Source organism: Cheilinus undulatus, linkage group 21 (assembly GCF_018320785.1).
Source record: "Cheilinus undulatus linkage group 21, ASM1832078v1, whole genome shotgun sequence".
Classification (NCBI taxonomy): Eukaryota; Metazoa; Chordata; class Actinopteri; order Labriformes; family Labridae; genus Cheilinus; species Cheilinus undulatus.
The window spans coordinates 23340117-23354126 of NC_054885.1; the positions used below are offsets into that span (position 1 = coordinate 23340117).

The window sequence follows — 14010 nt, forward strand, 5'->3', positions numbered from 1 at the left end:
AGTTTTAATGTGCTGAAGTGTTTCCTGAGGTTTATTCTAATAAATACATTTATATCATAGGTACAGGTGTCAAGCAATCTCAAGACAGTCAAAGTGAACAACGTGTGAACAAAATATGTTTTTATTACTTCAGTTGCAACATTCAATTACAGCATCACCATGGCGCTATTACAGCAAGAGTTCTCCATACAGTGCAAAAATATACCTTGATAAGCAGTAATGTAAATATTTTGTCATGCTTATACATCCAGATGACAATTCCATTCTATCCAGTGAGGAGTTTAAACTGGTTAGGAAACACACTGAAATAACAAAGGTGCCTTTTAATGAGCCACAAAAGCAAAGAAGACATCAGTGCCCAGATTGATTACTTCATTGAGGAGATTTCAATGCCTTAAATCACTGGGGAGTTGTCAGAGGAAGTGATTGACAATTGGCTGCAGACAGCCTCTTTCACATTTTCCACCACAAGGAATTTTGAGAAGTGATACATGCAACTCATAAAAGAAAGTAGAATGAATTCAGTGACTTCAACACATGTGTAGGGCAGATAAGAAAGAATTCAGATGTACCACTTTGGCCAGAGGGGGTGCCAAAAACAGCACACAATCTAAGCATCTTATTTTACTATAACAGAGCTAAAACAATATGAATATACACTAAACTTGTGTTTTCAGCATTCATGAAAATAACCAAATAAAGCAACCTCTCTTGAAAGATATACTGTATGTGCATAAGGTTTGGACTAAAACTAAACATTGTCAGTAATGTTAATGGCATTTTTTTTCACAGAATGATGCATGGGTGATGACTTAAAGCAGCAAAAGTGCAATTCTGTCCTTTGCAGACCATGTACCACTGTCCTGTTAATCCACAACAAAGGACAGAATATGACACAATAATCAAAAATTAAATTAATAATTAAAGATCTCTTTAGCTTAGTTTTTTCCTCTTTAGTATGAGTCAGATTGCCATTCCTCTTCCATATCTGAAAAAGAGAGAAATAGAGATGTAAGAAGCTGACCCAGGCTTGGCATTTTAAGCAGGATGACTTGTGTCAGAATTGTTATTTTAAAGGTGAAAATGAAAACAAAGAAATAGAATTGGGAATTATAGATTTTAAATTCCTACATAAGCAAGTTTAAGAGTTATTTCACATACCTTCTCCTATATTCCTTTTGCCCATAAGTCCAACAAACATCTCTCCTTTGTTTCCTGAAACAGACAACAGACAATAGAGATGATGGTCAAATCTAACCGTATTATTTTTAAATGGTTATAGCCTGAATATTCACAGCTCCCCTGTGGTGTCATTATACTCACTTTTCCTGCCCAGTCTGACAGGCTGAGACCTGCCTGAAATAAAGGAGGAAGAAAAATGTTTAATTGTGTGGTAAGTAAGGGTAAAATAGGGAAACCATGGGTGTCTGTCTGTGTTCTGTAGGTATAAGCAAGGAAGAACATTAACATGAATTCACTTTGGAGACAAAAACAATACTGTCATCATGAACTAAAAATCAAGAATAATTAAGTTGATTAATTACCCGAGCTTCTACCCATCAGGCCGTGGAATTGATGTGACTTGGACCTCTTGATGATGTCTGCCAGGTGCATTGTGAAATCTTTCTCGAGCGGGAAGCCCTGTGTGCACACACACACACATGCAAGGGAAAGCACATGTGAGTCATTGCTGATTTGATAGAGGAAAGCTGTTATTTCTCCTGTAAATCATCATGGACCTGCTGTCTGATGGAGAGAATGGTGCTATTTAAATCAGCTCAAACCAATGAGGACACTTAATGTAAAAAGGGCAGCGTTTTTTCTGGTACAAATGCGGCATAACTGTTTGAGTCTCTCCTAGGTGTAATTAACAATAAGAAGCAGCTGCTGATGATCTGAATACCTTCAGTACACTGTGTTTTGCCTCATAGGCTCCAGTACATTCAGGTTGAACCTGCAGGCACTGTCCAGGTTTGATATGTCACTCCATTATTTGCAGTTGAATTTCTCAAGTGGATGATAGAATTTATCATCAGTCAATAATATATCATCATAAGCACTATCAAGTTGTGGAATTATATTTCAAAGAAGACCATCAATCCGTATTCACTTTGGATATCAAAATGCTGAGTTATTATCACTCAGAGAGTAAAAATGGAACTTATTATGTAACCATAAACTCCCTCCTGTAAGAATCATATTAGTATAGTATTATTTTCATACTAAAAACCTGTAGGTTTCCTGGAAGTTTCACACCCACAGCTAACTAGCAGGTGGTGATTTTATTCCCAGCATACTGCATACAATATCATCACAATAACACCAAATGGGATTTTCACAAGAGGTCATTTTTAAGCATAGTCATATTTAAAACTTATTTTGTTTATCCATGGCCACTTTTGTGTAAAGGTCTTGTCTGTCAATGCCTCTGTTTGCATTTTTAAATTTTCTGCTGTGAAGCACTTCATGACGTCTGTTACATGCTTACTTTATCATGTCTGTCTTTGATACAGAAAGCCTGTTATTATAACAAATTGAAAGTCAATTGGTCTGTGTTACCACCCTGAAGACTACTCAGTTGACTTCTTTGTTTGCAACCCATTAACCCTGTTTATCTATTTATAAAAATATATATGACAGCTATTGTTATACCTGTTTCACCCCGTTTGCTTGCTCACTATCAACGCTGAAGTAGAAAATAGACATTCTTGTAGCTTGACTCTTAATCATCCTAGTAGTTTGTGCTCTTTTCCCCAAGATGCTCTGCAGCTGTGAATTGATTGATGGCAGAGTGTCGCTGTCCTTGGGGCTGAATTGAGAGGGTCAGCTTACTGTTAAGAGTACAGGGGGAAACATTAGAGGGCAGCATGAATGGAGTTGCTTAGTTTTTATTTAAGAATTAACAAATACCTCAGCTGAACTCTGTTGGTGTTGAAAGGTTGATGGAAAACAGCAAAATGCTGCTGAAAAACCTTAAATTCTTAAATTATAATTCAGTCTGCACTGTCAGTATGTACGTGTGAAATGATTTGATTTTTAGCCACTCAAAGACACAAAAAGTACATTTGTCCTCAGATTTCTTTCTCAAGAAATTCAACGTACCAAGCTGTCGACTAGAACTTAAAAAAGAAACAACAAAAGAAAACATATCGATAAAGGGTCCCCTAATCCACCTCTATCTTGTATTTACCTGCCAGTTGTCCGCTGTCCACATCTCGTCATCTTCGCTAGAGAGCGAGGTCCCCAGCGCGCCGAAAACCTGCACGAACACGACCACCACCAGCACAGCTCCAAACTTCAGAGCCTCCATCGTCACGTAAGAGCACCAAAAACAACGACGGCTTCAAGTGTTCAAGAAAAATGTCCTTGATTTGGTTGCATACAGCGATAAAAGTACTTCGAACCAGTGTGTTGAAGTGAGTTTTGCTCCACACGTTGTGCGTCCTAGGTGAAGGTCTCGGTGCGCTTTTATAAAGTCCCTCTGCCTGCCCCTCCTCCTCCTCCTGTCTCATATTAGCGTAAGTTTACCCTGCAGGTCGCCCCCCAACCCCCCTCCCCCGTCTGACTCAGAGGTGATGTGCGTAGATAGAGAATAAACTTCACCTTATCCAAACACAGATGACCACTCCTCAAACTGTGAAGAATGCGTGTGTTGATCATGTTAATGTCTGTTACTCACCTATGCTTTTAATTTTATCTACAGACTAACTGTGGAGCACTGAAGAAACTGAGTGAAAAGAAATGTTTGGCTGGCACTGTGTGTGTAAGTGTCAGCTCAGTGAACACAAAGAAACAAGAAAAGGGCCACAGGCAGAAGCTGACATCCTTTGTTTTGAAGGTTGAAGAGGAAAATACCGTAAACCACAAAAACTAATAATATTGACATGGTTATATTTCCAATTTCAGGCCTGCCTTCAAAGCTGAACCAGCTCCCAATCTTGTTTTGGATCATCTTTATAGCTTCTGTCACCTTGTGCAGGTGCAATCTGATTTTCAGCTGTGATATTCATGGTTTGTTTGTGTGACTCCGCAGGTGTTTTGGCCAGCGGTGGGATGAATTTATGCTTTAAATAATCTCTGGTAAAACAGCCTCAAACAAGAATTCAGAAATTTGTGAGAACAGTGTGGGGGAAAAGTAGCAGACTTATCACTAAAGGCACTTAAGGCATTTCTGTTGTATTCCAGACTGGTGTAAAATTAGTCAGAGAGCCAAATAGATTTCAACTTAATCCCAGTAATCAAACTAGAAATTGTCAGAAAGAAATAAAGTCATCAAAGGAAGTAAACATAAAGGATAAGATTATTACAGGTTGGATGCTGTTTTTCCCCTAAACAGTGTTTTCTTATTTCCACTTTGGTTTTGAGATATTAGCATTAAATCATTTCAAGAGGTCACCGGCAAACTAAACGTTTAGTCCAATTCCAAGAGAGAAGAACAGCATGATTCATAACTGCTACAATTGGTTATCTTAAATAAGAATATCTGCTGCATTAACAGCTGACCATACTCATTTGGCATCCATTCTAAAGTCACATTAAGGTGAGGAGGCCCCAATACGGATATCAGGACAATATGGGTCTGCTGTGACACAGGATGATAAATGTATGAACATGGGGAATAGGAAGAAATTGTTACAATTTCACTGCAACTCAGCTGATCAGCAGCTGAAGAGGCTGAACTCTAAAAATCTGGATGGTAAGAGGGCCACATAGCCTAAACCTGCTAACTCAATGAGCTACAAAATTCAAAATCAGCTAATGTTAGCATCCAGCCAATTCTGACTTTGTTTTGATAGTGTAGCACAATAAGCTACTGAGCAAATGGATAATCTCCTACTTTAAGTTAATGTTAATGTTAGCAAGAAAAGTCAGTGCTAACGCAGCTGTTTGCTAAATGCTAAAGCAAGATAACACCAGGCAATCCTAAATACCTGTACTAAAATAAGTGCTGTGCAAAAATCTTGACAAGGACTAGCACTTGAAATATCAAACAAAATAAAAAATATGATATACTAGTAATTCGTTTATGAACAAACAGTTAACTTAAGTTGTTTTTTGTTAGCAAACATGAACATGCTAACGATAGCCTTGTAAACAGGATAAAATGACCCTAATATCTCTGTGTTTGCTAGCATTTAGCTTACAGCCACTTAGCATTAGTTATCAGTTTAAAGGCTAACAGTCCAGGCCACTTATATTGCAGCCTGATTTCCTTGGTAGGCAGCTAAAATGCTGTAGAATCAGATATGCTGGGTTCCTAAGAAGTGTTAACCTTGCAAAGCAGATGAATTTGCCCATTTCTGTGTTTCTCACTGGCAAATCCATCTTGCAAAGCTCCCGTATGAACTGTTTGGACCCGGTTAGAAAGTGACAGGACCAATCAGCAACGAGGGGCAGTTGTTTCGGGCGGGGCAGAGTCCTGCGTATGCAAGCTGTGAGAAGAGGCCTGTGCAATCATGGCAGAAGACATTAGTGTGGATGCTACTGAAGCGCCAGTTTTATCAGAGCTTGACATTTCTTCATTAAAAGAAGAACAAAGAACAGTAGTGAGTTGTTTTCTTTTCAAAAACGACAAAAGTCGTGTACTGACATGTCTACAGTCACCATGGTTCGTGTTAAGCAGCTCTCTGGGGTTTACTCGTCGGTAGCAGCGCACTTCAATTTGGGTCTACGATGTCACATGTTTTGTTGCTCTGATTGGTGTAAAGATGCGATGGACAGAATGTTGATCCAATCACCCTCCGAGGTTTTTTTTTTTTTTCAAAGGCTCTGCCGTTTTCCAAACACTGTCTATTAACAGATGGATGTGTGAAACACATCCACCTGGCGTGTTAGGTTAAAGAAGTGTCATAATTCAGGTTGAAAACCATTGTAAGATGGAATTTTTAAGGAAAGACTGGCCTCAGTTCAAACGTAACATTTCACAACATAATGTACTGATGCTAATGCTACCATGTTACCAATACTAATGTTACAGATGCTACTTTTACCAGTGCTACACTATATGGACAAACTTATTTGGCCTCACCTGTTAATTATTGAATTCAGGTGTTTCAATCAGACCTGTTGCCACAAGTGTATAACATTAAGCACCTAGCCATGCATTCTCCATTTGTGATACATAATGGGTTGTTCTGAAGAGCTCAGTGACTTTAAGCGTGATACTGTGAAGGATGCCACCTTTACAATGAGAGTTTGTGAAATTTCATCTCTGCTGGAAGTGATATTAGAACGTGGAAGCATTTAGGAATAACAGCAACTCAGCCATGAAGCAGAAGACCATATCACAGCGAAAGTAACAGTGCAGGAGGTGGTTATGGTTGATAATGATACCCTTTTTGTATGTGACTTAAACTTGAGAATAACACAATATGATTTAGCTACCTAGAGTATTTTAGCCTTTCACCCTTAGCTTGTAATAAACAAAATCAATGCAATGTAAAAGTAAAAAACCTTTCTCCTTCCTCCATGGTTTTTTTTGTCTGCATGCCCACAGCTGCCCAAGTATCACATTTAATGATTCCAAAGCTTTATGAAGGTGATTTTCAAGCTAATCAAACAGACTCAATTCCTCCTGGTGTACTGGGAGTCAGGGCTAAAGATGGATGGAGAAAATAGACTTGGGTGCCAAATGGATGCAGAAACACAGAAGGTTGGAGTATAATTCACAGCAGTGGATCTAACACATACACATGCACACATCTTTAGTAACACCTCAGTGAACAACCTAAATAGTTCTGCATATGTCAGACTGATAATGGCATGGTTCAAGTGTCCAATCAAATGCCCCTTTCTGATGATCTGATGACCAGCAGTTCTGTATTTGTGTCAACCAAGACAGTTCAATTAAGTCTTTTAAAATGTGTGGCCAAATGGCTGCAGGTGGGCCAGGAATTCATGCAACTAGTTTATAATCTAATAATTAGAGAAAGCAATGAAGGATAGAATTATTTATTTTTACATACCACTTTAGGAGTATGAAAACTTTGATCATGAGAAACAGTTATAGAAATAGAAACTGAAAGGACAAACTAGGCAGCTATACAAGTAGCAACAAGTGGTATGATCTGTGATTTTACACTAGTACATGAAAAGCATGGCTTTAATTATGTCCATCTATCTCACTTGGAGGGAATTGTGGCTCTTTTTAGATATCCAGATTATTTAGTTATGCTCAGCTCAGTTAAATAACCTTTCTGCCTTCTTTTAAATATATCCAAACACAACAAAAAAAAAATGGAAACAACCTCTACAATGAGAGCTAGAGCTCATCACTCACAAAAAGAGCCAGCTAAATGGCTTATACTCATCTCATAACTTGTCATCTTTACTATGTTATTTCAGTTACCAGTACCCTGAAATTACAAAAGTATATCATTGTGTCACATTAAAGCAGGTTTAGGACAAAATTAGGGAGAAAACCTGTTAAAGAGGCCCTGCTCCCTCTTGGCTCATGGCTAATTAGGCCCCATTAATTTTTATTGCGAGTGTCTTCAATGGATGTGTGGGCTGTTGTTTGCATAAGAGGCATGCATGAGTCCCGATATCAGGTCATCTCTGAAGATATAACATGAATGCACAGTATGGATGCAAGTAGTGAAGTGCAGTCCCTTGGTAAACAGGATCCCTCTCTTTGTCCACTCACCACTGTATGCTCTTTTGTTTGTATGAATAATAGGTGGCACTCTGTGGCAGTCTGTTCATAGCATCAGACTTTTTTTAAGTCTGCCATTATGTCATAACATATCAGCCATAGATTAGGGTATGATCTTTTCAAGATATTTTTCAGGCTCTCGGTTGTTATCAAAGAAACCGTCTTACAGCCTGTTGGAAACTTCACATACTGACTGAATGAAACATGAAAACACAGGATCATCTTTTAAGTTCAACTACTGCATAAGTGGAATGATGCTTTGAGGTGTCTGTAATCAGGCAACAAAGGCTAATCAGTGTCTTTCTAATTCAGGGTCATGCAGTTTGCTCTCAATCAAACAATGCTATCAAAACTATAAAAACCAAAGCTGACCACTGATTATTCCTCACTTCTTTTATCTGCTGATAATAACATGAGTTTCTGTCTTGTCTGGAGGTCCTCTGACAAATACTTGCTGCAATCAGTTTCCTTTTGACAATCAGCAGTAATAGAGAATCTAAGACAGGGCATCATCCTGAAACACTTTAGTTCAAGACTTCATTAAAACAAAGTGTTTCTTCTCTGTATGTGGCAGTGTTCTGCACAACTCTAAAAAAAAATTGGCTAACCCTAACCAGACAATTCACCATTCAGTTTCAGAAAACTGCAAATATTTAAGGTCCACATAGCTGAATTATCATCTTAAATATTTGTAGATGTAAAAATATGTGATGCAATAGCTCATGAAAATTTGAAATAAAAATAAAACCTTGCTACTGTTGGCATCCACCCCGGATCACCATATGAATGTTCAAATATTCAGATGTATACAAATTACCACTGATGCATCCTCAAGCAAGTGTGTCACAAACTCTAACAGTAATTTAACTGTTCTTAATTAATGCCAACTTGTGTATTGAGGCAGATTTCTGACAGCAACTGTATGGCTGCCAGAGAGTCGTAGTGGCACTTCACAAGGATAGAAGTTGAGACAAGAATGCAGACTGAGAGATGCCAGGAGCCTGCAGGCATGCTGGCCACTCTGAGTCCTGAGTGTAGACAGTGGTGCTTTGAGCTTAACTGCTAATGACATTTTAACATTCCCTCATGTTTATTATATTACATAATTAGATAAAGTGTTTATCTTTGATACATGCTAAAATGTGCAAATCAGCTTTTATCACAAGCATAGCCCACACAACCTTGTGCTTTTGCCCACCCAATCAAAAGTCTAAATTACATTTTTAATAGAAAAAAAATATCAGAGCAAATACAACTCCTGGTAGAGTGAGCTGAACTAAAACAACATTTTCCACTTAAACATTTACCATACATGGAGGGATATTTAAGATTTTTATTTCCTTATGTGCCAATCAATCCAGTTGATGGTTATCAGATAAGGATCAGGCTTTGCACCAGTACTTACTATGTTTCAGTAAAATTATGGTTGAACCAACTGACACTTTATTTATAGGCCACTATCTGTGTTTTATTTTGTCTTTGTTTCAATCAGACACTTGTGCTGACCCTAGTACTGGGGACCGCCCACCTTGATCCACTGGACTGATGCACGGTCATTACCTCAGTTATGTTTAACCATTGTACCATGATGACTACATGACTCACAGTGTAGAAACTGACATTTAGAACATGTACATTCATTTGTATAATGTCAGTGCAATCAATCAATCAAAATGTAAACAGCACTACTTGAGGTGACTGTGGATCAGTATGAAGGGGTTGTTCGTCCCTAAACTGGAAGTTCTCAGCCCCTGCAGTCTCATGTCGATGTGTCCTTGGATAAGACACTAAGCCACAAGTTGCTCCCACTGCTGCATCAGTGGTGTAATGTGCATGTATGGGATTAATTCATACTGATGGCCACATAGTAGCCTTCCCTTTTAGTGTGCTTTTGGGTGTAAACTTCAGAGTAACACTTTGAGTAGTTGGACAACTCAAAAAGTGCTGTATAAGCTCTAGTAGATATACAATTAACAACTGTTCTCTGTCTGATGGCTAACAGTCTGGAAAATGTCATTTCTAACCCCAAACCCTCACATCTAAATTCTTTAATACCACTGATATTATTTTGGGAATACATAAAGCAAAGCTTTATTCCGGTATACAATCAAGAAGGCAGCTTTAGCCAAACAAAATAAAAGAAATCACTCCAGCTACCAGCACTTTCTTCAGGGATAAGTTAAGACAACACAGCTGGTAAGCTGCGCCAGAGCACTAATAGACTTAAATTTAAGATCAAGTTCAGTGTTGTTTTTCCAACCGTGTCCTGTTGCTCTGAAGGAGCAGATGAGCCAATAAAAACCAGAATGCTTTTTAGCCTCATTAGGATCATGTTAAACCACAATGATGGAACCCAGAAGACAGAGATGTAAAAAAAAAAATGCAATTAAATAAAAAACACAGACAAAGTGCACATTAAATTCTTGCTGCCGAATGACTGGACATTTATTTTGTCTTTATTTGTAGTTGTTTAACACCTGTCTTGTTCTCTGTTCTCATCTATCACTGGTCTATATGGCTTTGAAATTATATCAAATGAATAATTAATGTTCAATTGCTGTTTTTGAAGGCCAACTTCTCACTTTAGATTACACAAGCACATCTGATGGCTATCTATTTTAAGTGTTTTTTTAATCATCTGACTACTCAAAGTACTGTTACACTGCAGGTCACACACCAAAACACTCACTCCACATTCACACACTGATGGCAGAGGCTGCTATGAAAGGTCCATCAATAGTGGCTATTCCCTTTCACCCACATTTACACCCCAAAGTGTCTTGCACACAGACACATCAACATGTGGCTGCAGGAGCTGGGGATTGAACCCCTGACCTTCTAATTGGGAGACAATAGACTATGCCTGGTGAACTATAATGTGATAAAGTGCCCTACTGGATTCCCCACTTATTTGACATAATGTGATAAAGTGTTCACTCACCAAGCTCTTCAAAATACTGTATATTCCACTTTGCCAGACAGCTGCTTCATGGAGCTGCAATTCTCCAGACTGAATGTCAAGCTGACATCCTCTGTTGTGTATATTTGTGAAATTTATACATATACACTATATTGCCAAAAGTATTCACTCACCCATCCAAATAATTGAAATCAGGTGTTCCAATCACTTCCATAGCCACAGGTGTATAAAATCAAGCACCTAGGCATGTAGGCTGTTTATACAAACATTTGTGAAAGAATGGGTCACTCTCAGGAGCTCAGTGAACTCCAGCTTGGTACTGTGATAGGATGCCACCTGTGCAACAAGTCAGTCATGAAATTTCCTCCCTCCTAAATATTCCACAGTCAACTGTCAGTGGTATTATAACAAAGTGGAAGCCACTGGGAACGATAGCAACTCAGCCACGAAGTGGTAGGCCACGTAAAATGACAGAGCGGGGTCAGCAGCTGCTGAGGCACATAGACCACAGAGGTCGCCAACTTTCTGCAGTCAATTGCTACAGACCTCCAAACTTCATGTGGCCTTCAGATTAGCTCAAATACAATGCGTAGAGAGCTTCATGGAATGGGTTTCCATGGCTGAGCAGCTGCATCCCAGCCATACATCACCAAGTGCAATGCAAAGCGTCGGATGCGGTGGTGTAAAGCACGCCACCATTGGACTCTAGCAGAGAAGACGCATTCATTGGAGTGAAGAATCGGGCTTCTCCATCTGGCAATCTGATGGACGAGTCTGGGTTTGGCAGTTGCCAGGAGAACAGTACTTGTCATTGTGCCAAGTGTAAAGTTTGGTGGAGGGGGGAATATGGTGTCGGGTTGTTTTTCAGGAGCTGGTCATATTAAACCCTATGGATTAAGAATGGGATGTCACTTCACATGTGAGTCAAGGCCGTTCAGCGAATACTTTTGGCAATATAGTGTGTATATACTGTGTGTGTGTGTGAATATATATATATATATATATATATATATATATTTTTTTTTTTTTAATATATAATTATATTATTGAAATAAAAATCACTCTTAACCAGGGGCTTTAACTATTTTACCATAAACATATGCAAGACCGCCTATGAGGGAGGCTAAAGGGGGGAGCTTTCAGGAAAATCATGGTCCATTGTATAGCTAGTCTTTGATAGCTATATTTTATATTCAACCTGAATAACAACTACTCTTATCAAAGCAACAAAAGTGAATTCTATTTATTTATGCTTTTGTACAACTGGTCTCTTTCAAAATGTAATGTCAGGAAACCAGAAAATAAAGTGGAAGGGATATAAATAAGGGGAAAAATTAACTTTTGCAAAATAAATGTGAAAATTTGCAGAAATGGATTGAAAGTAGCAAAAAAAGGGCAGAAATAAGATGTGAAAAGTGGGTAAATAGTGCCAAAAATCGGGCCAATTGGCAGAAATAGACCAAAATAAGCCAAAAGTGGCAAATATGGGTTATGAAAGGCAAAAAAGGGGCAAACATGGGTGGGAAAATGGTGAAAAGCAGTAAAAAATGGCAGAAATAGAATTTCGGTGGCTCGATGGGTTTTAAGTGGGTGGGTAAAATAGGTTAAAATGGTAAGAAAAGCAGTACAATTTGGATAAAAGTGGTAAAATTGGTTTCATAGGGAAACAAATTGGCAGAAACAGTGCTAAACAGTGGTTAAAAAGTCCATCCATCCATTTATTTTATATCCCCCTTATCCTTCTGGGGGTAGTGGGGGTTAAAAAGTGGCATGAGAAATAATTTTGAACATCAGAACTTAACAGTAACTTGACAAACTTTCCAGCTTCAAAATGGTGTAACTGTTAGTCAGGACATGAGCACGAATGCTACTGATTACACTAATATCATTTATAAATCCCAACCAATGAGGCCCATTCACTGGGGTTTTCAGGGGCCCAGCCAAATCTGTGGGCAGGCCTGAATGTATGACAAATAACTGACAAATTTGCCACCACATTACATTGCAGTTTTTTAAAAGTTGTTTTTCTAAGAAGGAATGTCACGATAAAAAAAAAGTTTTTTACTAACACGATTCTCCATCAGCATTATGCTTGGTTAACATTGCTGTAGAAAAGTTGTAACTTCAAAGGGCATGATAATGATTTTCACAGAGGTGAAACAGATAAACACAACTTTTAAACCATCAAATATATGCCAATTCCAAACACGTTTGGGCTCTGTTTAAAATATAAATAAGTATAAAATGCATGATTTGCAAATTTCATTAAACAATATTTATATTCACAATAGAAGATAAAAAGCATATCAAATGTTGAAACTGAGACATTTTACCATTTCATGAAAAATATTAGCTCACCAAACACACCAAAGTCTTGACTGGGGAACCAAAGTTTGTCATAACAATGAAAAACAGCTTGAAGAGCATTTTGCAACAAATTAGGTTACTTGGAAACAGTTCAGTTACATGACTGAGTATCAAAGGCACATTTAAGAGAGGCAGAGTCTTTCAGATGTCAAAACTGGCATAATTATTACCTGTAGATAGAGTTTGCCTTGCCATTCACAAATGTAAGCTAAAGCTGTATCATGAAAAGAAGAAGCCATATGAGAACACGATCCAAAAATACTGCTGTCTTCTCTGGGCCAAAGCTTATTTAAAATGGACTGAGGCAAAATAGAAAACTGTTCTGTGGTCAGATTAATCCAAATTTGAAATTCTGTTTGAAAACTACAGATGCCATGCCCTAAGTACTAAAGAGGAGAGGGGCCATCCAGCTTGTAATCAGCAGTTTAAAAGCCTGTATCTCTGATGGTATGGGGTTGCATTAGAGCCTATTATGTTGGCAGCTTACACATCTGGAAAGGCACTGTCAATGCTGAAAAGTATATCAAGGTTTTAGAGCATCATTTGCTCCTCTTTCAGGGAGGGCCTTGCAAAACAATACTACAATGGTAAATCAAATACCAAAAACACCACAACAGCATGGCTTCACAGTGGAACCATGCATGACTGTTGAGCAGCTAGAATCCTACATAAGACAACAAATCAACCGGTCTCCTCAGTGATCAGTTCTTCCCTGTTCCCATAGTTCTTTCCTGTGGGAAAACTGTCAACATAGTTGGTTTTTGCAGTGTGCTGTCAGTCACTGAGCCTGACATCCTGCTGCAGCATTGACAGGCACTACAAAAGATAGAAATTCCTCACCGTTATGTTGGCGCTCACCTCTGCTCATAAAGAGCCAACAGTACATTTTAAGGAAAAAATATTTCATCACCCACTATAAAGTTCTCACTAAAGCTTTCAGAGAAAGCAATACAGTGATGTTTTTACAACTCATAACCTTGGGTTGCCTAGGTGAAATACTGAGGGAGCCAAAAGTTCCGGAAAACCTGTTTGTTCTCTCCCTGGTCAGAATAGTATGGTCAGAGCTGAG

At 38.5% G+C, this 14010-nt stretch overlaps 1 protein-coding gene across 2 annotated transcripts; it reads right to left on the reverse strand.

Annotated features, from left to right (window-relative positions):
* Positions 1 to 105: 105 nt before the first annotated feature.
* tac4 (tachykinin precursor 4) lies at positions 106 to 3421 on the reverse strand. Of its 2 annotated transcripts, none has more exons than XM_041778226.1 (5): positions 3191 to 3421; positions 1545 to 1641; positions 1324 to 1352; positions 1162 to 1215; positions 106 to 988 (listed from the first exon to the last, which is right to left on the reverse strand). In XM_041778226.1, the coding sequence occupies exons 1-4, from the start codon at positions 3308 to 3310 to the stop codon at positions 1168 to 1170; spliced, it is 294 nt and encodes a 97-aa protein (XP_041634160.1). In that variant the 5' UTR covers positions 3311 to 3421; the 3' UTR covers positions 106 to 988; positions 1162 to 1167. The 2 variants fall into 2 exon arrangements, with proteins under 2 accessions (XP_041634160.1, XP_041634159.1); XM_041778225.1 differs by having other exon boundaries at positions 1324 to 1356.
* Positions 3422 to 14010: the final 10589 nt, after the last annotated feature.

Coding starts and splice junctions, on each gene's coding strand:
- tac4 (XM_041778225.1), bottom strand. CDS start 3,310: ATGGAGGCTCTGAAGTTTGGAGCTGTGCTGGTGGTGGTCGTGTTCGTG. Junction 1,642..3,190: donor GGACAGCGGACAACTGGCAG/GTAAATACAAGA, acceptor GTGTGCACACAG/GGCTTCCCGCTCGAGAAAGA. Junction 1,357..1,544: donor CCTGATGGGTAGAAGCTCGG/GTAATTAATCAA, acceptor CCTTTATTTCAG/GCAGGTCTCAGCCTGTCAGA.